Here is a 25,170-nt window from a genome sequence, read left to right on the forward strand (position 1 = left end):
CCCGCAGAGGTCTGATTAGCCTCCACCCCCTCCATTTTGTCCTCCAGGGTGATCACTCTCGCTGAAAGGTTTGCCACCTTGCTCCAATATCAGTCTGCATCCCTCTAATCTCCTCCAGGATAACATAAATGTCACTCTTGATTGCGCCAATCTCCTCCGAGCTGGGGTCGGGTCCTCCCTCACCTTTGGCCTTCACCATCACCTCTCTGCCTCTGTACTGATACAGTGACAAAACCCCCTTCCAGCTCATAAACGTGTGTCAGTCCCCCTTACTGGATCGGTCCCTCTGCATTACTCCATGCCATGCTTCCCCTCCGAACTGCTTTAAAGTGTTGCCTCCTCTGCACCTCACCCCTTTTACAGGCCTCGGTGTCACCCTTACCAATACTACGTTGTCTACTGGCTCCACTCCCCTCCAGTACCATCAGGCGCCCCTCCGCCAGGCCTCACACTGACCCCTTCCAGACTGGCAGGTGGCCGTCACGTGCAGGCGGGATGTTCAGAGCTCACGCCCTGTGCACTGCTCTTCTCTGCTTGGGGGCACCTCCACTGCTTCACCCCAATGCAGATTTCACCACTGCAGGCGGACTAGGGTTCCGCACTGAAGCCCTCCGTGGGCGGGCACTACATTGGCCCCAGAAGGCAGGCCCGGCAACTGTTGCTCCTCTGTCCATCTCCTGTGCCTTCCCAGTCGAGAGGGTCAACTGCCTCACTTTGTGCACTCCAGTAGTTAATCAGTTGCCCATCCGCACTGTAATTCCAGGTGGGTGCCTCCTGCCATCAAGGTTGCTGGTGTCTTCTGCCTCTCTCTCTGTTCGATGGGTCAGTCCGCGCTCCCCTTCAGCCCTGCTTGCCGCTGCCGACCTTGCGGGGGCGCAGAGGCTCTTCAAAGCCCCGGGGCATTCGGGGAGCTCTTGGCTGCTGGCCCAGCCCCCTGCGGACAGCGTCTCCATTGTGCGGCCACCTTTGCTGTCTCGGCCGGCACTGCACTTTCCCCACGGCCGGCTCATTTTACCTATGCCTTCGGTGTCGGGACTTGCGCTGTGCTGGACCTCACTGCCTTGTTGGTCCTGGCCTCCCCTGTCGGTCGCAATGGAGACCCAGACACCGCTCCTCGGGAGAGGACCTCCCTGTACCGCTTGCAGGCCACAACAGACCCGCAGGCTATGTCTTCCTGCTTCAGCTGCCGCTGCACATTGCACTCCTCAGTTGGGGCTCTGGGACCCCTGTGCCCCGTCTGCCGGCGCTCCACCTCTTCCGCCACTTTGGCACCCCACTTTCAGGGATCCGGTAGGCTACAACTCCACAGACACACTGCAGTTAACATGGCAGGGAAAAGAGCCATGTTTCCCACGCCCCTGTTGGTCTCCGGGAGAAGATGCCTTCATCTATTCTTTCTTGGAAGGAAGTCGTCCAAGAAACCTCATTGGTGCTGTTTATTCTTTGTAGAACTGTAAAGAAGGACATCTTTCCCAAGCAAGGAAGAGACTTTGACCAGTGAATTTTATTTGTGTGAACTTTTTTATTTATTTGGAACTGTTTGGAGACTTTGGTTGAGACTTTTTGTTACATGGAGAAAATTGACTTTGGGAAAATTCTTGGAGGAGCAAGATCTGTCCAGGACCGCAAGACATCATCCAAGATACTGGGTGTTTGGTAACCTTTTTATTTATGTTGTATTTTTGTTATTTGAATGTTTATATTGTTTATGGTGAGGGTTAGTTTTGTGAATGTTAGGAGGTTTTCCCATAGATCTTAGAATAGGTAGGGAATCCCCTGGTAGAGTAGATTTAGTTAGGATTTCTTGTTATTAATTTTTGTTTAATAAAATGGCCACCAATACAGTTGGGAGTCTCACATTGCTGATCCCTCACATAACCAACAACACTGAAAACCCTGATAACCATACCTGGCTCTCTGGTATCAATCGTGAGTGCTTAACAAACCAGGCGGCCACCTGCACCAAGTGCCTTCAGTTTGTCATTAACGCTTTCCTTCAGCTCATAGCAAGGCATACACAAATGGCCTGGTACCAACATCCTCTCCTGTGGGAAATCAAGCCCTTTATCCGAGAAAACAACTCTCCAGATTCCTATTATCCTCCAGAAGTAAGGACATGTGCAGACTTGAACTCTGACAATGCATGAAGGAAGGAACCAGAAGACCGGCCTTCACTGTCTATGCAACGGAAGGGCTCCTCCCCAACACATAGGTCCACACACCCTCCCATTCCCTACCTAACGTGAGACTGGATGATCGGCTCCCCCATGTTTCCTCCCATTGTTTGTTTTCGATTCCCTTGCTGGCAGATGGACCGCTCTCCCACTCCATTGTGCAAGCTCCACACTCCCTTGTATCTCTGCTTCCCTCACTGTGTCCTTCCCCCTATGACTTTTAAAGCACTTCTGCTTTCCAAAGCTATGCCTGTAAGTAACATAATAATGTTGAGCCTGTTGGATTTGTTTTTTCTTTTAATTACACTGAACTTGATAGTTAATTTCAAGCACCCCTCAATCTTCAGTTTCAAGCACAAACGTTCAATGTTGTTTGTAGGGAACTTTATGCAACCAAACAACTCGAGTAAAAACACGCTGCCCCCACACTCTTATAAAAAGGTGGCACATGCTTACTGAACCTCAAACCTTGAAAATGTAACTGACTTGATGTTAACACCCTTCTAGAAGATTTTCCTTGAGGATGCTTTGAGGCAGTATTATTAGTTTTCGCAAGACATTGCTTTCCTTGTTTTATTATGCATGTTGAATGGAGCAGGTTTGAAATGTCAATGTTATCACGTGAAACATGTGTTTCAATACAGGAGTAACTTGATGATTGTTCTCATGCAGGAAACTATGATGTCCTAAATCCTCTGGTTGATCTACTAATGAATCTGTTCAGAAAAATGATAAATGTTAAGATGCCCTTTCATCTCACGCTGTTGAATGTGTGCTTCTCCAACCTGAAGAGTATATCCACATCTACTAAGGGAACGATTGGGTTTTATTTATCTCAAAGTGCATCAGCCTCCACTCCCTCAAAGAAAGTCTTTCAGGTAGGTTTTAAAGATGACAAGCAGCTATGTTTTCCCTTTGCAGAATCTTGGTCACGGTGCAACCTCAGATCTGGCTAGTTCTCAGTATGAAAGAAAGAGGGAAGGAGCAGCAGAAAGAGATAAATAGAGCATGAGATAAACCAAATAGCCTAGGAGAGAGAGGTAAGGGTCTTCAGAAACTCCTAGTGCTTAAGGATAGGCGGAGGCAGGGGAAATCTCAAAACCTGTCCGTATGCATTAAGTCCCAGGAGCAGAGGAGATACTACCAAGAATGCTTTGAGGGCTCTTTCCCAGGGGTTTATAGAGACTACAACCATAAAAGGAGAATAAAATGTGAAAAGCCTGCTGAGGCCTACATCTCAGAACTTGTCCGAGACCAGACCGAGAGAGAAAGATAAGCGCCTGCCGAGGGCCATTTCTTAGGCACTGGCAGAGAATAGATTCAGAGCAGGAGGGCGGGGGTTGGGGGGCAGAAGGCACCAGCTTGCTATTAGCTATGCCTCAGACACTGGCATGAGGAAGATCCAGATAAAGGAAAGGAGACTATAAAGATTTTTATTGTTTTGGATGAGTAGGATCAGTCTGTGCGGTCTGATTGTTACGGAGGGTGGTTTTTTTTTCTATTGAGCATTTGCGCTTGAGTTTGAGGTGTCCCCACAGGATTCTGAATTATATAATAATTTGTGAGGTACACACAGTTTTTTTTTCCATATAGGTTGAACACTTTATTTCATGTATTTTTCATTCATATTATCTACATGAGTTAAATCACTTAGTGCTTACTCTAATTATTTCCACAAATATCAGTATCACACAAGTTATTTCACTTTGTGTATTCCTTTGTAATATCAATTGTGACTTTTCTGGTGATTGGTGTGTTATTTCTTATATAAAACATTTGTGCTATTGCCAAATGGTTTGCTCATTTACATAAAACATTTGTGGCAATTTCTCTGCACGTGCTGCTGTTTTGCCCTTTATTTTGCTTTGTCGAGGCACATTCTTTACTTAGTGTTGTGTGTCAGTCTTGTATTTACACTTTACATTTCAGTGCATACACGTTACACACGCCAATGCTATATAGGCTTGTAGATATATACATCAGATTGTTTTCATTTATTCTTTTTTTCTTTTTCTTTGAAAGAGAGAATCAGTGAGTCTGAGGAGTCAAGAGTGGGAGAGGTTTGGTTAGTCTTGGCTGCTAGCGCGCAGGTGGAGACTCCACACAGTCATATCGTGGTTATTCGTAGATGAAATGGTAGGCCCTGTAGGTATTTTGGCTTACCTCAAGTATTGGGTAAATGCACTGTTGTGTTGTTGGGGTTCTGTGTTTAGCTTAATCTGTGTCCTCCGGTCTCTCAATTCAGTATTCTTATTTCAATGCATAGATTATTAGTTCAAAACGGTACATTGCAAGTGTAGATGATACAATTGCAAGTGTAGAGGATACCATTGCAAAGTATGGGCATGACATGCTCCAACTTCCATGCCCTGGTGATTCGGCCAGCTAATGAACACTGTGGCTTTTAATGGTGCCAGAGTAAAGGTAGGCAAACCTACCAAAATGTCATATTCTACATCTATTCGGGTCCACACAAGGCCTTAAATGGCCAAATGAAAATTGAAAAACGGGATAAAAAGTTGTATCTGCTGCGACAGAGCCTGTTATTAGCATGATTGGCCATCTTGAAATTTGGAGCCGAAGTAAAATAAAGCTGAGCGATTGGCCTTCAAGTTCCATTTGGTTGTTTTTCTAACCAAAGTACCACGACACATTAAGTAAAGTTTTGATTGGCATAATAGGGGTACTGTTCTTTCCTGGTTCTCCTCTTATCTTTCGAATCAAACTTTTACTTCCTGGGCTGGTCAGACCTCTCTATCCCCCGAACATGATGTTCCCTAAGGATCAGTCTTGGGCTCATTCCTTTTGTCTCTTTATACTTCTGAACTCTCACCCATAAATTATTCTTTTGGTTTTCCCATCACTTTTGTGCCGATGATGCACAACTCTTCCTATCCTTCTCATCTTTCTCTCACGAAATTCACCACATCCTCACAGCTTGTCTTTCCGATATCAGGTCTTAGATATCTTCTCATTTCTTGACTTTAAATGATGGGAATACTGAGGTGATATTCTTCCCTGCTAACACCATCCCGCCTCACCCACCACCTCTTTCCATATCTTTTCCACCCACTAGTCTTACTATTTCTCCCTCAGCTCAGAATCTTGGTCTTTACCTTGACTCTAATCTCTTTTGCTCACCATATCTGTCTTACTTCTCGTTCCTGTCGTTTCCATCTATACAACATTCGCCAAGTCTGCCCTTTTCTCACTTTTCAGGCCACTAAACTCCTTATCTCCTCCTTAATTTTGTCACAACTCTTCTACTGGTCTAACATTCTCTTCGGCCTCCCACGTTCTTGTCTTGCTCCCCTGAAATCAATCTATAATTCATCTGTTCATCTACTTTGCCTTCTTTCCTATCATGACTCCATTTCTTCTTCACTTGCCTCACTTGGCTGGCTACCATGTCATTCCCAACTCAAATTCCATTTCCTATGCTTAGTCTTTAAATCACTCTGCCAGTTTACGCCAGGCTATCTTGCTTCACCCATTTCCTTTTACCATCCATCTCGTCCCTTGCGTTATTCCTGTCTTTTCAGACTGATTGTTCCATGCCCACCATGTGCCCAGTCCCGCTTCTGCTCTTTTCAGCTCCTTGACCCCCAACATTGGAATGCCCTTCCTGTGGCTATTCGTTCTATCACTGACTATTCTGTTTTCTGCTCTTCTTTGAAATCTTTTACATTGTCCTTGATTGTCTGCTACCAGCGTTGATTTGTTGATGTTTATTTACCACTACATTGTACCATACTTTGCTTTTAAATTGTACAGAGCTTTGGATAAAAGCGCTATATAAAACACAATAAAATAAAATACATATCTAGAGACCCTTCCGATGAAGGAAAACACAAACTGATCACCTCACAATTAATGACTGGGGTCCAATCTTTTGTAGACAAATGTTTAAAGTGGTCAAGAACCTGAGCTGCAGAAGACCATAATTATCCAGCATGGGGACTGGCATATATTCACATGCTCCTGAATATTCCCCGTCGTCAGGCTAGGAATCCTCGGAAAAGAAAAAATCAGTATCAGTTTCGTTTCTGATCTGTCTTTCTTAGTAGTAACCAATCACTGATCTCTGGGTCATACTGCCCCCAGCCAATGACTGCCCTCTCCCTAAGCCCCACCTCTGCCAGCCATCCTCAGACTTTTACTGCACGCTCAAGTGTTGGGAGTCCTCGTGCTTAGCTCTCAAGTTTTTTTGCTGCGTTTTCACGCTTTTTCAGGAGATTTCTCATTTTTTCGGTTTAATCGAGCCTCAAGCTCCACCGTTTCTACTTCCGACAACGGGGACCCGTTTCGGAATTCTTTTACGCCCCTCAAGGGTGAAGTTTTCGTCGAGTTTACACTTCTTGGAGGATTCCGGAAGATCTGCAGCCTACCTCAACGGACATGGCCCAGGACAAGGGAAGCTCGATGCCCGGATCCAAGCTGTTCAGGTGCTGCCCTGGATGCGGTTTACAAAACGTTTTCAAGGAGGACGAGCATTTGCGATGTCTCTACTGCCTTCATGAGGACAAGACGCACGTGGAGAAGGACTGTGCATTCTGCAAGAACCTTTCGGAACGGACCAAACAAGATCGTCGTTCCCGCCTCGCCGCCTGGCTGGAGAAGGGCACAGCAGGTGAGAAGGCGGAGAAAAAGTCTGAGCGGGCGACGGGGGCCCAACAGAAGGCCCAGCACCGTGAGTCCGTGGGCACCGGGAGCACCGAAAGGTCGGGCTCTTCGGCTGCCAGGCAGGGCGCTACTTCCCCGCCACGTTCGACCACGAGCCAGCACTCTGGTTCGGGGAAGAGGAAGTCCGAGAACCCGGGTAAGCCGCTGGAGCAGACCCGGTCAATCTCAAAGGGAGAGCGAGGCGCTGACCCTCCCCCCAAGGCAAAGGCCCAGGACGCACCTAAGGTGGTGAGGGCTTTGATCCAGCCGGCAAAGGCCTCTATCGAAGTGGTCGCTGCGACCCTGGCGAAGCCGGCTGAGACTACGCCAGGGGAAACGGCCTCTGGGCCCAGAGTATACCTGCCACTGCGGAGGGAATCCTCTTTCCAGCCCATCGTTAAGACCCCCGTGAAGTCCCCGGCGGAAAAAGAGGGGGTGGGGATGGTGGCCATTACAGACTCGGAATCAGCCTCTGAGGAGGAGCTGGTGGAAACCGAGAAGGGCCTCAACAAGAGGTCCATAGGCCTCAACGAGAGGTTCGAGAAGGTTTGATCCTGGGGGCGGTCCCTGCTGACGTGATCGAAGATAGCGACGATGACGACGAAGAGGGCCCAGTGTAGCGGCCATCCCATCTGTCGCAGCCATTACCCGTGCCCCAGGATAGGTCGGCGACCATTTTGTTGGCAATCCAATCCTTATGTACCGAGATAAGGATGAGATTACCACGGACCCCGACGGAGGATCCAGAACCAAGCCCGTCGGGAAGACCTCCGAACAAGCGGAGGAGAGTCCACCCCGCTCTGCCCTTCGTGCCTGCGAGACCTGTGGACCCCGCATCCTCCTCGCCGGACCCTAGAAAGGATACGGAGACGGATACAGCGACGGGAACGGACGATGACGGCGGCGATGATGCAGCGGACATCCCGTCATCAATCCCCCCTCCCCCCGCGGGCTTCGGAAGGCCGACGAAATTCTCGGCTCTTTCCACGCCATGATAACCAGGGCATCCAAGCTCTTCCAGCTCTGCCCTGAAGAACAAAAAAAGGAAGGGTTTCTGTACCAACAACGAGAGGCCAAGAGGAAGACGGTCCTCGTGGTGCCTTTGCTCGACGACATCTGGGACGAGGGGCTTACTGTCCTCAAGAACCTTTCCAAGAGGGACAGGTACGAGAAGAAGTACCGAGTCCCCGATGCCGCCCCCTTGTGCCTCAGGGCCCAGCCCACGCCAGACTCTGTCGTCTCGGCAGCGGCTAAGAAGAAGGCAGCTGGTGCGGCGGCTTCAACTTCCACTTCCCCGCCATTATAGTGCCAGGGATGCATGAACTCAAATAGGCAGTAGGTTTCTGTTGGTGAAGTGAGTTTTGTCTAAAAGTGGAAAAATGCTCCAACGCACAATAACTCATATCCTTTCTCCCTTTATTCTCAGTCTGACTTTCCTCTATGTGGGTATTAAACTTATCTAGGTTTCGGGCGGACCAAAAATGTCTGCTCTTAGCCCTATTAACCTTTACTTCTGGCATCCTCACTGAATCATTTCTAGATGCCAGCTCTGGAAAATTCACACTCGGTCTGTGGTGGTCGCTGGGAGCCGTTACAAATAGCAAACTCACAGTGATCCAACCACAAATATTCCGAGACATCTATATAACCAATGCGTGAAACTTGAAGTTCGCGTTGCCAAGTGTCTTGGTATTTATTCGGATTCCCTGTAAGAACTAACAAATTCCAAATTTAAAAAAAGCTCACACACCTTTTCCCACATGCTTCTGCTTTGTGGAAGGATATGTTTTCTTACCTCCATAATAGTTAATATCACTGCCCCTATTACCTAAGCAATCAGAATTGAAATTCCCGGCTAAAACAATGTGTACCCTATTACCTTGCTCCAGCCAAGACATATTTGCTCCAACTTATTGAGCAAATCTGTGTGTGATACATCTTGGTAAGTACAATAAATATTAATGATGAGAACTTTTAACCCATTATTTTTTTTAGCTTCACATAGGCCGTAGAATCAAAATCGCACAACTTAGCACAAATGTACTTATTCGAATACAAAAATGTAAAACACCTCAAATTCCAACTGCACATACTGAAAGCCCAGTCGCTTTTTCACTTCAGACACGCACATACTGTTCAAAGATACTGGCAACCAGGACCAATCATCTATCCTCCTTGCTCCCTTCCCGTGTCCTTGGGCACAAGCACAGTCCAGAAGGGTGTTAGACCTGTTGTACAGGAAATAGTCATATGGTGAGATATATTTTTGTAATTTACAGTACTCCTATCATCACAAAGTGATTTTTCCAAATGTGCATGTATATCAAACACGCACTGTCGCAATCCATCAACAGACAGTAGAATGTATTCTCTGACAATACAGGATGGCACAGTAAATGCTACTACATCTGTTCTACTTGGCTCTTTTTCTTACCCACGCTCCTCTCTTATTCAAGCTGCCTTACATTTTCTTTGCTTTTTTTGCTTTTTCAGTTGTTCAGCTGGTGCAAGTGGATCTACTGTCCTAGCCACCCTCTTAGCCATGACTACCTCTCTTAGATTACAAGGCGTCTCTTGCCCGTGTGTCCAAAGCGAAGGGCAGACAAAGGAAATGGCAATTTCCATTTTGGTCCTGTTAGGGTCTAGTAAGGGCTGGAACCTCTGCTTCCTCCATCCCAGGTAAGCCAGCAGCCTTTTACACCGCTCTTCCCATCTTCTGCCAGCCATCCACTAATGACCATGACTACATTGGGCTTCCTTTAAGGGACACCAGCAGTGTAAGCCAATCCAACCTCCAGCAGCAGACATGGTTAGAGCAGGTCACAAGACCTCACTATTCCCGCCTTCTGCCTGAAATCCTCTGCTGACCACGCCCACCTCAGGGTTCCATTAAAGGACACCAGCGGCACAAGCCGATTTAGTCCCAGCAGCAAACGCAATGGGAACAGGTCTCGTGACCACGCCTTTCCCGCCATCTACTGCTGACCATGCCCACCACATGCTTTGTTTAAGCAGTATCCCTTAAGCGTCCTCTTCGCCGGGCATCATCAGCAGATGAAGTATCAAGACCAGGATGCTGCCGGTTTGTGTTTTTATTGGCCTGACCCTCTGAACCTCACTACTTGTAAGACATAACCATGTGTCTCCACTGTCCCTACAGAGGTTTTAGCAGCCGCTCTGGAGATACAGACTGATGCAATACCCATGGGTAAAAGGGTTCATTGGATGGCTGGGTAGGAGGATTACGATAACTGATGAGTGGGTTACAGTATGTTTTTTGGATAGGTATGGGGTGATGGGGAAAACAATGCTCCGTGGCAACACTTTTGATCACTGGTATGTATCACTGCATGCTACTCACATCAAGCACACTCGCAGTTGTGATTTTAGCATACATTAAGCTCACGGGTTAGCATATTCTTAGGAGACACAGTTCCTCACAATAGATTAGGCATGAAATACATAAGCAGCATGTTATTGCATTAGGTTCATGCTAGATCAGTGTCTTTGGCACTGAGTTCATCAATGAGTTATGCAGTGGTCACTTGAATTCAGCGATACTAGCTCGATCACGCTTGGGGCTGTAACCTACCAAACAACAGGAAGGAACAATCCGAGTGCTGCGTCGGAAGGAGGAGTTGGACTCAAGTTGGACATTTGAACTTCTTTTATTTAAAGAATAAAGGAAATACTTATGTCGCCCTATCGCTTCCCTGCCTATCTAACTAAACTAAGGGTGCTTCTCTGTCATCAGGAAGTCGATTAATGAAAAATAGCCTCAGTCCAAACCTACATTTACCTATCCCTACCACTAATAACTGAGCCAAAGAATGTCATTGTTGGAATGGCCTCCCCTTTGCCTTTTTGTCTTGTGTATTCCACTTTCCAAATGTAAATGTCTCTTTATGATAATCTGTTTAGATAAGACCGGCGGGTCTTATTCACAGGTTCTTGTAATTCTTTCCAACTGTTCATATACTTTGGCTTCCAACTTATATGATCCTCATCATAATTGTTTTTGATACCATCTTTCAAACCTCTTACTTGTACTCTTACTTGTACTTTATAGGGTTCCCTGGTTTTATGGATTTTGAGACTTCCCTATTCTTGGGATAGCCTTCTTTTATTCTTTCTGTCATTATTTCACTTTACGCTATTAATTAACACCAAGTATTAATACCCTTCCTGGAATGACCTCCCCACTCCTCTTCAATTATCTCATGTTTGTTCTTATTCTTGAATAGTTCATTAGATATCTCAATATCTTGCATTTCTCTTCCACAATGACCCTTATGCCAACTAGTGTGTATACTATGTATTACAAGTCCTCCCAGCTGCCTCCCGTCACTACAGCATACCCCAGTACCTGTGTTCGTCAGAGTTGAATGGGTGGGGCTCAGCACTTGCTTTGGTTTTTTGTTCTCCTTTCATGTTCCCTCTGCTCTGGTTTCTTGCTTGCAGCTCACTCTGCATCCTTCTCGCTTGCCGCATTCAATGCACAGCAACAGCTGGGAACTTACTCTGCTCACCCAGTCTCTGTGTAGTTGTGCGGGAGCCTGGCCCACCACAGCACGTCTGTGGTCACGCCACCTCTCTGGATTGTGTGTTCCAGCCCGTCCTGATAATGTTTTCCCCGTTGTGCATTTTGCCAGTCCACCGTCTTCTTTGATGGCTGTCCTTCGATTCTTGGTGTGTTTCGGCTTCCCCAAACCTGCTTGACTCCACCTCTTCAAGGCACTCTGACGCAAGTGGTCTTCCCCTGGGTACTGTTCTCACTCTCGCACACAATTTTTCTTAAAGAGGTATTTTCTTCTCCTTCCCACAGCTTGTTTGAGTCAACATTGTCTACAGTCAGACATAAAGAAGACAGTGTTTTTAACGTAAGGCAGTCCCATGTGCAGTGTCTTTCAAAGAGAGTTCCCCCTGGGAATGGAATTCCTTGTTCCCTAAAGGGGAATCACTCCCAGTGAGGTCCCACTTACCCAGACCATTTCCCTTTGGGTAATGATAGCAAGATTTTTCAAAGGGGTTTCTGGATGTTCTCTGCTCAACGCTTTAACCCCATCTATTATAAAGTGCTGCGTTTCACTGGTTCATTCTCTTGGTGCCCATCTGCATTGGTTCTGCTTCGCAAGCCTTATCCGTGCTCCCAGGTGGTGCTTGTGTGTCTAGGCCTGAAGTCCCTCTTCTTGTTGGATTTACATTCACTCTGGCGGTGGTCTATCCGCAAGGCAAGATTTTTCATGGCAGAACAGTCATCCGGTTGTGAGTCTACTTGTGCTATGAAATCTTTTAATTCGTACTTCCATAACCTTGCGTAAGGCTAAATGGGCCAGCCGTGGCTTATAAGTTTGTGCAGGAAACTTTTGGTCATATTCCATAAGAGGGGCCCAAATGTCAGTGAGCCGGTGTAGGCCGGCCCTAGCTGCAGTAACTTTTTCTGCCACCAGAATATCCCACAATTTGACCCACCACAAAATCATGGAGGGGCCCTCCGTGGACTTCCAAGTTTTTGTATGAGGAGTTGGGCTGTTTTCCCAGACCTGGGATAGGATCCAGGTGCCGGAGCACCCAGCAGGACAACTTCAGGTTCATTGGGCACTGTCACTTGGATGATTTCTTTCATGGTGGCCATAAACTTGCTCCAGAAGGTTTGCATTATGGGGCAGGTCCACCACATGTGGAAGTACGATCCAGGCTGTCCACATTTACGCCAACACAAGGGGCTTAGGGTTCGGTTGAATTGATGAAGGCGTGTCAGGGAGTAGTACCAACGAAAAAAATATTGCAGGGCATCTCGCAAATAAACAAAACCTGCAACTTCACTTCCAGTAAAGACTCCTCAACATTAGGAAGATTTAACGTGGCCTTGTCAGGCAGCACTGAAGATCATGCCGACATGTCCCATAACATCAGTAGTACTGAAGATCTGCTTGGAAGGACATCTAACACTGTAACTGGGAAAGCATCTGATGCCTTGAACAATTCTATGTCCAATTCAAACCTGGCTGCTTGCCATGTAACACCGCCCTTGGCTTGCTCCCAAAGGCGAAGACTTCATGAGAAGGAACAGAATAGAAAGGGGACACCGAAGTCAAGTGGATTAAAACGTCATCACCACACAACAAAATTGATGACGGAACCTCCGACTCAAGTGTCACTTCATCAGGAACTTGCTCATCTGCTTCATCAATTATAGAGCGCAACTTTCCAAAAGTGAGACACACGAGCGCATTTGTACAGACAAGATCGTCATCCAGACTCGACGCTGAATGAAAGAGTTCTTAAAGATCTCCAACCAATTCTGATGTCCTCTATGGCAATTACTATTGCGCCCTTCCTAAAGATATATGAGCAAATTAATGACAATGTCAAGGACCTGACAACCCTAGTGGCACTAATGAACTCGAAGCTAGTCAGTGTGGAAAAGGACTTCACCTCGTTGAAAAAGGAGAGTGTGGAATCAAAAAGAAAAATTGAGTCATCATTCCAAACAATTATAGAACAAAAAGAAAACAGACTGGATAAGAAGCTACTCGTAGAGATCGCAAGTGAAGCCCTAAACTTGCTAAAGAATCGCTCAGTGGTATCTCAGGACAGACTCTTTCCCTGTGTCTGAGCCCCTGGGTGTGCAAAAGAATGCAGATATGCAGCCAGACGCCCGCAGTCTTGACGTCACGCTTCTTGTAATACAAAATGAGAATGACTGTGGCTCCACTTGCCAAACCTCAAGGAAGGAATGGGACAAAGTCTTAGCACTGATTGTACAAAAGAACACACAAATCCCCTCGGGAACAAACGAATTGGGGGATGTCGGCACAAAATCTGCCGACATGACGAATATGCAGGTGGGATTGGTTGCTTGCACAAGAAGTGATGCTGAAGGGTCACCTAAAAGTGGGAGCCATGAGAGTGTCTTGGAAATCTATCAGGATGTAAACACTCATGAGGTGATGGACCCTCAAAACTCTATCTTAATTGAAGTGATAAGAGATGCAGACGTACCAGAGGTGTCTGAGGAGTCCTCCAACCCAAAGACCGTTGAGGTGATTAAGCCAATATTTGATGTATTCAAAGAAAACTCTTTGCGGACCCAAGTACCTAAGGCCCCTAAAATAGGGCAAACAAAAAAAAACGAAAAATCAGAGAGCTAAAAATCAAAGATGTGGCAACAGCTCGAGAAAATGTCTTCGAAACCTCAAAACTGTGAACGTCACTGTACACCATGTTAACACTGAACATTACAGTGTCACAAGGCCAAAAGAAAGCCCCCTAGAGAATGCAACCACCATGGTAGAGAAGCAAATTGTACCACCCGATTGTGTGGAGGAGTCCTCTCCCAACCTAATGGATCTCTCTCTGTCTGAAGACCATGAGACGGAAGCTGAGATTGCTGAACTCAAAGAGAGGGGCGGGTGGGCTGTGTCCGACATCCCCAAAATAACTGAAGAAGAGTTTTGGTTGCAAATCCACATGCCAGCTGGAGTGCACAGAGTTTGCACTGTGAACGAATCAACACCAAAACAAGTCAGTCCTCCTGATGGGCCCTCAAGTCCCATCTTCAAAACAATGGAAGCAAGGTGGAAAGAAGTGGCCGCCATATGGGCATCTATAAAGTCGTTGGGGACACATGAGCCTGATTTAATGACCTATACGCTGCCTCTTGGTAACATGGAGCCGAACTTCACTGACGGCGCCGGAAACAATAACGTTCATAAGAACAGATCACAAGCTGATCTTAAGAAGGTCTTTGGTTCGCCGACAAGTCCAGAATCAAAGGCACGGCATCCACCAACTAAAAATGACAAGAGCCTCAGATCAAAAGACCAGATGACCTACAAGTCCGGCTTGAGAGAATTGAGTTGCGATAAACTTATCCTAAACCGCACAAATGTTGTACGCTTGTTCCATCATGTGCCCTCACTCAGAACAATACAGTCTGACGACATCAAAACAGTCGAATTCATAAAAGAAGACCATAACGACAAAATCATTTTACACTTCAGAAGAAGACTTGTTCTGAATATCGTCTTGGACGCTGCACCGGTTCTGATGTCGCTGGGCTTTGATATGTCGGAAGTAGTTGACGTACCTGACACAGATCAAGAGCCTAAAAACCAAAAACCATGACATCTCTGTTGGCAATGTGACATCACCCAGAAATTTCAAGGTTGACGAATCAAAGATTAGTCGCAATGCCACAAGAGACTCTGTATGTTATCAATTAAGCAGAAAAATCATGGTTGACGAACTGAAGAGAAACCAAGAAACCACAAGAGACCCTGTACGGTACCAATTTAACAATACAGAGAAAACGACAGTGGTGGCCCGGGGTTCGGGCGAACCGTTGATGAGACTACCCACAGATGGAAACATCACAATCACTATTAAAGGAGAAATTGCCTCAAAATTACAGGGCGCTGATGAGATGATGCCAAAAAACGAAACCAATGTCGCAAATGACTGGTGCTGGTTAGCCGAAGCCCTTTCGAGACCAACTAGACAATAATGCCAGGCAAGTGAAGAGCCCCGTGTATTAAAGATTGGATCCTGGAAAACTAGGGGCTTTTCACACTTATTCCAAGAACCTTGGCTGACAGGCCTAGATGTGGCCTGTCTACAAGAAACATGGATGGACACATGCCCAGTCCTCGATGAATATGAAGTGGCTATTAATCCTGCCGTTAAAAAACCTAGAGGAAGACCAATGGCTGGTCTCCTAACATTCGTCAAAAAAGGATCAGGTTGCTGCATCCTGAATTCGGCCAATCCATCAGCTTTTATACAGGTAATAACGATTTACACAACTCGGCTGTAAAGGCTAATATAAACCTGCTTTATATTGTCAATCTGTATTGGAACCATCTGCAAGCCGGGACAATTTCTTTTATAGACCAAGTGTCAACACTGATCGTCGATCTACTCCTCATAAATATCAAATGTCATAATATGTGGGGACCTGAATATCAACTGTGTGGCCTTAAAATTGAAAAACCCAAATGCTACTTACTTATGTGTGCCACAATGTGGCCTCCAAATGGATGCGAGAGATGGATGCAAGAAATCTCACTATGTCAAACGGAAACAGCATTGGTGATATACCAGCAAAACCAACGTGGAAGAGAAACAAACGAAAATCGTCCTAGATTAATTCTTGTCTCAGAAGAAACTCACAAAGTGACACTGTCCCTGACGATATCTTCCATGAATTAAAGTGATCATGAGATGGTGACTCTGACACTGTCTAGCGCCTGCCAGGCTGACCACAGTTCTTGGAAACACCGAATTCTAGTGGAGCCGAACAGGGTTAGGTTGTCACTTTAGACCGACGAAGTATCCAAAATTAAAAACGCTTACTCCGACGAAGAGGCTGGGGTAGAATACGGTCATCTACTACAACAGTTTGTGGAGACAAAACATGGGTCGAAGAAACCAGACTTTGTAAACAAACACAAATTCGACGTGGAAGTATTGAGAAGAAAGCGTGCTTTACGAGCAACAATAAGACACACAAGAACTTCAAATCAAACAAACTATCTGCAAGTAAAGCGGGCCGCCAAACAAAGTTACAAGAACTGGCTAAAATCGCATAAAGCTGCAATGTTCCAAAAAGATGCGGAGCTTATAATACAAAAAATTAGAAATAAAAACTCACGTGACTTTTGGAGGATTCTGAATGCTGAAGGTGCCCCTCAAGCAGCGCTGATGGCGAATATGGTACCAGAAAGGGGGTGGATCGTCCACTTTACTGAGCTATGCTGTAAAAAAGGAAAGTGGATTTATCTCGAACTATTGATTGTGGAAAGATGGAACGTTGACTTTTCCAAAGACGAAATTCTCGCGATAATAAAGAACGCTAGTGCATCAATAGCTCCGGTACCAGACGGCCTAACTAACTTTACACTCGAACAAAACCCTGAAATATGGGCAGAACTATGTAAAGAGCTCTTTACCAGAATTTGTTTCGAATTTGCCACACCGAGATCGTGGAAAAAAGCTATAATCGTCCCCATTTTCAAAAAAGGGAACCGTCTGGGACCAAAAAATTACCGACCAATTGCGCTGCTGGATGTGTTGGGGAAGGTATACGCCACAATGCTGCAAAGGAAACTATCACAAAGGGTCATCGACAGCGACCATGCAGACCCACGACAAACTGGCTTTGTCAAAGGGGTTGGATGTGGACTAAACCTTCTACTAATAAATCTACTGAAAATGGAGGCAATAAGGGCAGGGAGAAAGGTCTACCTAGCTCTGATTGACTTTTCGCACGCCTTTGATTCCATCGACAGAGAACTACTTTGGACAAAGATGACCAATTGGGGCAGCCCCGAGAGTTTGGTAGCCGCAATTAAAGAACTTCATTCAGGCACCACCGTTCGTGTCAGATTAGATCAGGGTGGATTGTTAACGGACGAAATTAACACCTATTGCGGCGTCAAACAAGGGTGCCCCTTGGCGGCAATCATTTTCAATCTGTTTCTATCAGACATCGGCAGTGCAATTGACGAACCTCGGTCATTCTCCCCAAAAATACATGGCTCTGCGCTCAGCTGGATGTTATATGCTGACAACTTAATTCTGTTGGATAACACACCAATTGGCCTGCAACGCAAATTAAATGCAGTTAAAAGCTATGTGGAAGCAAATGGCCTGGTTATTAACAACACAAAAATTGAAATTTTGACGCTAGAAAACAGGCACATAAGTTCCCATGGAAAGAACAAAAAATTCAGGTGGCATCTGCGAAGCGCAAAAAACCAAGTACGGTGGAATCCACCAGATATCTTGTGTCATGATTCCTGCCCCTCATGTCCCCAGCCCTCCAAGATGTCAGGCTGGAGCCAGGCCACAATCACCTACATGGCCCTCAAGGGCCTCTCCATCCCTCCAAAGACCCACTTGGAGTCAGGCTTGGCGCTTGTGGCACCAGACTCACTCACTCCCATAGGATAACATTAGGTATTAGACTTGTAGTGCATTGATGGGGACAAGATGGATGCCCCCACATATTTCGGTTCCCAGAACTGCATGTGCAGTCTAGTCTTTTGGGTGTGGTTCAGCCCAGAGACACCTGGGATACCCAGAGACTATTTAAGCCACGCCCAGGCTGAGAAACATGCTTTGTGTTTTCTGCATCTGCAGCGTGACACTCACCGTGTTCAGATCGGTCTCCAGTAGGCCTGCATCTTTCTTCTGCGCTCAGCTCCTGCAGGAACACTGTTAGCACCAGCCTTACCTTGCAGCGCTTCTGCCCATCATTCATCGCTCCTTCTGTTCTGCGGGCATCTTTGGCGGTGTCATTCCCATCCCGGCACGCCGCTTCCTAAGGAAAAGGGAAAAGAACAGAAAAAAGGCATTAGTAAGCATTCTGCAAATCTTCGCTTATTTTTAAATACGGTACGAGCTTCAAATGCTTACCTGAATCCCAGCCGCTCTGGGGGAACTCTGTCTCCGGAACTTCTCATCCATCTGCAAGAGGGAAAAGACACTCCAGGTTAGTGTGGAATTATCTAGAGGCGCTGCATACCGCGCTTACTCACCGCATTTGTTCATCATAACCGGCATCCACGCTGAAAACGTTGCGGCACCTAAAAGACACAGGAAAAGAACTCAGTTCAATACAAATACGAAAGGGGTGCATTGCACATCGTGCTCTCACTCACCTTCAGCGCTACTCTTCTCAGCAGCACACCGCCATCCCCGGACGCTGGCCATCATCTAAGGAAGGAAAGGAACGAAGTTAGAGAACTGTTCAAAAGACTCATTATACCTACCTGTCAGACTTTTGCCAGTGAAGTAACTAGGCAGCAATGGGCCTGCATCAATCAACGCGCCCCTGCGCTGAAAGCAGGACGGAGAGCACATTATCCAACAAAACAAGGTGAGCTGTGGATCAAAGGGAAGGGTTGGACCCCGGGGAAGAAGGGGTTCAAGCACACAGAGACAATAGGGAGTTAAACTCTACCAATCCTGTTTTTCAGGCCCAGTCTCCAGTCGAATAACCTCCAGGGAAGGGTTTGAGGTCGTAAGAGGTCAGAACAGGCTGAGTGACGTCCCCGTGGATACCAGGTGAGCGTTACAGAACACAAAGCCTCACATCAAAATCCACCTGGGCTTCATGGAAACGTCAGAAACCGACCAGTTAGCCCACATGTTGGGGCAGCTACGTTCCGAAGTACATGCGGCCAGGTAGGAGACCAACACCCTGAGGAGAGAGCTGATAGTAGCCAAAGAACGCACTGATGATTTAAGCCGGCAACTTCTCCAGTCGCAAGCAGGGCATGCACCATTGCCGGGAAGCGTGTCCTCGATGCCAGCGCCATCAGCCAATCCCGTTCAGATAACCCTTCCTGGTGCAGTTCCCTTGGCCCCGCCCGAACGATTTACGGGGGATCCCAAGAGGTTTGCAACGTTCATGAACCAGTGCGCCTGCACTTCCTTTGTAGGCCAGGGGCCTTTCCGAATGACCAATCACGGGTCGCTTTTGTGCTATCCTACCTGAGTGGTAGCACTGCGGGCTGGTCTGTACCCTTTTTGGCCCAAGACGATCCTTTGCTGCATGACTTCAGGGGCTTTCAGCAGGAGATGGAAAAGCTGTTCTCCTGTCGTACTCATGGGCAGGCATTAGACAACGAACTTCTGTCCCTACGCCAAGGGAATCGAGACCTATTAACATACATAGCCACGTTCAATAGACTCGTAGTTGAAGCAGAATGGCCAGTGGAGAAGAGAACCACGTTATTTCATCGGGGTTTGCGGGGGGAGCTCAAGGATGTTCTCGTACAAGTAGTGAACCCCCCGAAAGACTGCTCAGAATTCATTGACCTTGTTGTTCAACTGGATCATAGGTTGCAGGACCGAAGAGCAGATCGAACCAGACCGGACCCTCGCCCTATGTATGTGCGTTCAAAGGACAATACTGCCCGAACAACGGAACGTTCAGGAGAACCAATGCAAATCGGGGAGGTCAGATCCCCTTGACTAAAGCGGAAAGGGATAAAAGGAGACAGCAGCAGTTATGTCTGTACTGTGGAAGGTCAGGTCATTTCCTTAAAGAGTGCCCTGTGAAGCCACCGAGGAGGACGGTAGGGGCCATGGACAAGGAAGATACCATCAAGGAATCGGAAAACTCCCCAGCCCGGCAAGTGTAGGGGTCCACTTGTCGAGCAAAGAAAGTGAACTACAGACCTCCCATTTTGCACTATCTGTGATCTTGATCAATCACCAACAACCATCTTGGATGCACGCAGTAAGAGCGTACATAGACAGTGGAGCCGTTGGGAATTACATCGACCAGGATCTTGCGGCAAAGATGGGGCTTCTGTTACGCCCTAAATAAACCACTGACATTGTTACCACTGTCGATGGCACGGAAATAGCTTCTGGTCCAGTATCCCAATGCACTGCAGCTTTAACCCTTCTGTGCCAGGATGGACACCAAGAATCTATCGTTTTCGACCTCATTAAGCACCACAGTTCCGGTTGATTTTTGGGAATGCCATGGTTGGTAGCTCACAATCCTCGAATCGATTGGCGAGCAAAAGAATTGACCTTTCCCGAGACTTGTGCCCACACATGTTATCGCCAAGAGAAACAACCAATAGACACCAGAACCTCCACGCTCGCGACTGTGGCAATCGGCACCCTACCAAGTGAATACCAGGACTTTCAAGATGTCTTTCAGAAAGAACAGGCTAATACCCTGCCACCGCATTGACCATACGATCTGCCAAATCGACCTGATACCCGGCACACAAATCCCTTGTGGGCGAATTTACGCACTCACGGAACCAGAAAACCAGCCCCTGGAGGCCTATCTTGACCAATACCTGGCCAACGGGTTCATCCGTCCCTCGAAGTCTCCAGCAGCCAGTCCTCTATTCTTCGTACCGAAAAAGGAGGGGGACTTGAGAATGTGCATCGACTATCGCGCACTGAACCAGATTACCGTAAAAACCACTACTCCCTGCCACCGATCCCTGAATTGCTTGATCAAGTCAAAGATGCCCAAATCTACACAAAACTAGACCTGAGGGCGTCATACACCTTGTTCGCGTAAAACAGGGGGACGAATGGAAAACCGCTTTTCGCTCCAAATAAGGCTTGTACGAATATCAAGTAATGCCCTTTGCAACGCGCCTGCTGCATTTCAATACTTCATGAACGATGTCCTACGGGAATTGATTGATGTCTGTGCTCTAGTGTACATCGACGATATCCTAGTATATTATGCATCAAAGCAGGACCACGTTAAACACGTCCGATCCATATTGGAGAAACTCAGTCAACACCAGCTCTACGCCAAGCTCGAAAAGTGCTCATTCCATGTCTCCGAGGTGGAATTCCTGGGCTTTATTCTCAGCCCGAATGGAATCCGAACGGATGTACACAAGGTAGATGTTATTCTGAACTGGCCATCCCCAAATTCATTCAAGGGGGTTCAAAGTATGCTGGGTTTTGCAAACTTCTACCGCCGGTTCATCCCAGGATTTTCGCAAATCATTCATCCCATCACGTCATTACTAAGGAACAACAAAAACAAAAGCTGAGGAGGCTTTCCAGGAACTCAAAGCAAGATTCACATCTGCCCCAATATTACGCCACCCTCGCCCTGATCTCCCATACCTGGTGGAAACGGATGCCTCAAGCATGGCTATGGGAGCCGTACTCTCACAAAAGGACCCCGAAACGGGCCAGTTACATCATGTTGCCTTCTGGTTGCGTAAATTCACACCCCCTGAACTCAATTACACTATCACAAACAAAGAACTCCTGGCCATTATGTCAGCCTTTAAGGCATGGCCGCACTACCTCTTGGGCGCCAGACACACAATCACTGTAATAACTGACCACCGGAACGTCCAGTACCTAAAAACGGCAAAGGCCCAATCCTCAACACAACTACGTTGGGCTCTTTTTTTTTTTGCTGAATATGACTACGTGATTACATTTCGACCAGGGGTGAAAAACGAGAAAGCCGATGCCCTTTCCCGTGTGGGGGAGGAAGAGCAAGGGTATCAGACCCCTGACCAAATAGCAATCATCCCGAGTGACAAGCTCCTAGGAATCACAGCACATAACTCAAAGAATTACATGAAGAAATCAAAAACCTGATGAGTCCGGAGCAATTACAAGCGTGGAGTGCACAAGGAGAACATTACATGATAAAAGATCAGTTGCCCTACTTCAGGAATCGTTTATTCTGACCAAACCAAAAACTACAAGAACAAGTCCTGTCCGGTTATCATGATTCCTTGATCGAGGGCCACCCCAGAATCGCTAAAACCCTACCAAGGTAAAAGGAAATTATTGGTGGCCCCCGTGGCATAAAGACATTATCCAATTCATCCTATCTTGTTTTGAGCACACACTCCACAAGTCATCCAAGCAGAAACCGGCTGGGCTATTACAACCATTGGAAATCCCACCAGCACCCTGGCACACGTTGTCCCTGGATTTTATTACTGACTTACCACCCAGTCAAGGGTTTAACACTATTCTTGTGGTCGTGGACCTATTTTCAAAAATGGCACATTTCATTCCTCTTAAGGGGCTCCCAAATGCTTCCACTCTGGCAAAGGCATTTCTTGAAGGCATCGTACGGCTCCATGGGTTTCCTTCAGTTTTGGTCTCAGACCGAGGTACTCAATTCGTATCTAACTTATGGAGAAAATGCTGCTCTATGGCCCAGATAGACATCCGGCTATCCACCAGTCACCCTCCCCAAACGGATGGTCAAACTGAGAGGACAAATCAGACGCTCGAGCAGTATCTGCGTTGCATGTTACACCAAGCTGAAGGAAGCTGGTTCGCCCTATTATGGATAGCTGAATATGCTTATAATAATTCCCTACACACCAGCACTGGGCAGACACCCTTTTATACCATGTATGGCAGGCACCACGTACTTCTGAGTTGGACATTCCTACAACCCTGGAAATGCCAGCAGTCAAAACCTTGCACACAACCATTTCTCAAACCTTTAAAAGGGCAGCTGAACACCTACTTCAAGCTAAGAATCGCCAAAAGAAGTTTGCTGATCAACACCGAGCAAAGGCCTCCAACTACCAAGTGGGAGACAAAGTCTGGCTGGCGTCTAAACACGTGTCCATTAAAGGAACCCAAACTTTCCGTCCGAGATACCTGGGTCCATTCATCGTTACCTCCGTGATAAATCCTGTGGCGGTCAGACTAGCTTTGCCGTCAAACATGCAGATTCATCCTGTGTTCCACGTGTCTCTCCTTAAACCTGTTCAACCTGGGACCCGGGTAGCAACGCCACCGCAGCCAGTAGTAGTCGCCGGGGAGCCAGAATTCGAAGTCAAGGACATCCTAGATTCAAAGTACGTCAGTTCCAAATTATACTACTTAGTAGACTGGAATGGGTATGGTCCACAAGACAGGACATGGGAGCCTTGTGAGTACATCCATGCACCTCGCTTGCTTAGACGATTGCATCAAAACCATCCAACCAAACCAGGACCAGACAGAAGAGCCACCTTGTGAGGGGCCTTGGGGGGGTGGGGGGGAGTGCTGTCATGATTCCTGCCCCTCATGTCCCCAGCCCTCCAGGATGTCAGGCTGGAGCCAGGCCACAATCACCTACATGGCCCTCAAGGGCCTCTCCAACCCTCCAAAGACCCACTTGGAGTCAGACTTGGCGCTTGTGGCACCAGACTCACTCACTCCCATAGGATAACATTGGGGATTGGACTTGTAGTGCATTGATGGGGACAAGATGGATGCCCCCACATATTTCGGTTCCCAGAACTGCATGTGCTGTCTAGTCTTTTGGGTGTGGTTCAGCCCAGAGACACCTGGGATACCCAGAGACTATTTAAGCCATGCCCAGGCTGAGAAACATGCTTTGTGTTTTCTGCACCTGCAGCATGACACTCACCGTATTCGGATCGGTCTCCAGTAGGCCTGCACCTTTCTTCTGCGCTCAGCTCCTGCAAGAACACTGTTAGGAACAGCCTTACCTTGCGGCGCTTCTGCCCATCATTCATCGCTCCTTCTGTTCTGCGGGCATCTTCGGCGGTGTCATTTCCATCCCGGCACGCCGCTTCCTAAGGAAAAGGGAAAAGAACAGAAAAAAGGCATTAGTAAGCATTCTGCAAATCTTCGCTTATTTTTAAATACGGTACGAGCTTCAAACGCTTACCTGAATCCCAGCCGCTCTGGGGGAACTCTGTCACCGGAACTTCTCATCCATCTGCAAGAGGGAAAAGACACTCCAGGTTAGCGTGGAAACATCTAGAGGCGCTGCATACCGCGCTTACTCAACGCATTTGTTCTTCATAACCGGCATCCACGCTGAAAACGTTGCGGCACCTAAAAGACACAGGAAAAGAACTCAGTTCAATACAAATACGAAAGGGGTGCATTGCGCATCATGCTCTCACTCACCTTCAGCGCTACTCATCTCAGCAGCACGCCGCCATCCCCGGACGCCGGCCATCATCTAAAGAAGGAAAGGAACGAAGTTAGAGAACTGTTCAAAAGACTCATTATACTTACCTGTCGGACTCTTGCCAGTGAAGTAACTAGGCAGCAACGAGCCTGCATCAATCAACGCGCCTCTGCGCTGAAAGCAGGACGGAGAGCACACTATCCAAGAAAACAAGGTGAGCTTTGGCTCAAAGGGAAGAGTTGGACCCCGGGGAAGAAGGGGTTCAAGCACACAGAGAAAATAGGGAGTTAAACTCTACCAATCCTGTGTTTCAGGCCCAGCCTCCAGGGAAGGGTTTGAGGTCGTAAGAGGTCAAAACAGGTTGAGTGATGTCCCCATGGATATCAGGTGATTGTTACATCTTGGTATGCAGATTAGTGCATATATAAACGACGCTCCATGGTCAGAAATCGCCAAATCAAAATGTCGGCAATTTGCTTGTCAAGCGTCCATCCTAAATAAGAAATACGGGAAATTTTCTCTAAAGCCGGTCATTGTTCTACCAACAGAAAGTCATCCCAGCCTTAATATACGGAGCAGAAAACGCCTTTGGATGCCCTGAGGAACTATGGTGAACCCTCAAGCACATATTCTGGGTGAAAGTTCTCCATCTACCTAATAGCACCCCAACAGCCTGTATAACGATATGAGCTAGGCTTAATTTCCATTAAAGCCCGTATTTGTTGGAATTTGCTTGCACGTTTCAGGAAAACCATTCTCACAGAGGTTGCTCCGCAATTTAAAATTCTAAGTAATCCTATAAGCGGAAAAAGTGCTTACTATCGTTATGGAATGATAGATGTATGGAGTTGTTCACCATGCATGTAGCTGATCTAAAAACACTGCAGGAAAATCCTGAAATGGTGAAAAATAAATATG

The 25,170-nt window shown here is 47.0% G+C and overlaps 1 protein-coding gene across 5 annotated transcripts in view; it reads left to right on the forward strand.

Annotated features, from left to right (window-relative positions):
• POLI (DNA polymerase iota) overlaps positions 1–25,170 on the forward strand; it is a 668,492-nt gene that overhangs the window by 460,404 nt on the left and 182,918 nt on the right. For all 5 annotated transcript variants that reach the window (XM_069626995.1, XM_069626992.1, XM_069626991.1 and 2 more), the window contains one exon: positions 2,847–3,052. In XM_069626995.1, the coding sequence (XP_069483096.1) occupies positions 2,847–3,052 (206 nt within the window). The remainder of the gene's footprint in view (positions 1–2,846; positions 3,053–25,170) is intronic.

The sequence above is a fragment of the Ambystoma mexicanum genome, chromosome 6p (assembly GCF_040938575.1).
Source record: "Ambystoma mexicanum isolate Mex_15411 chromosome 6p, UKY_AmexF1_1, whole genome shotgun sequence".
In the NCBI taxonomy this organism is placed as follows: Eukaryota; Metazoa; Chordata; class Amphibia; order Caudata; family Ambystomatidae; genus Ambystoma; species Ambystoma mexicanum.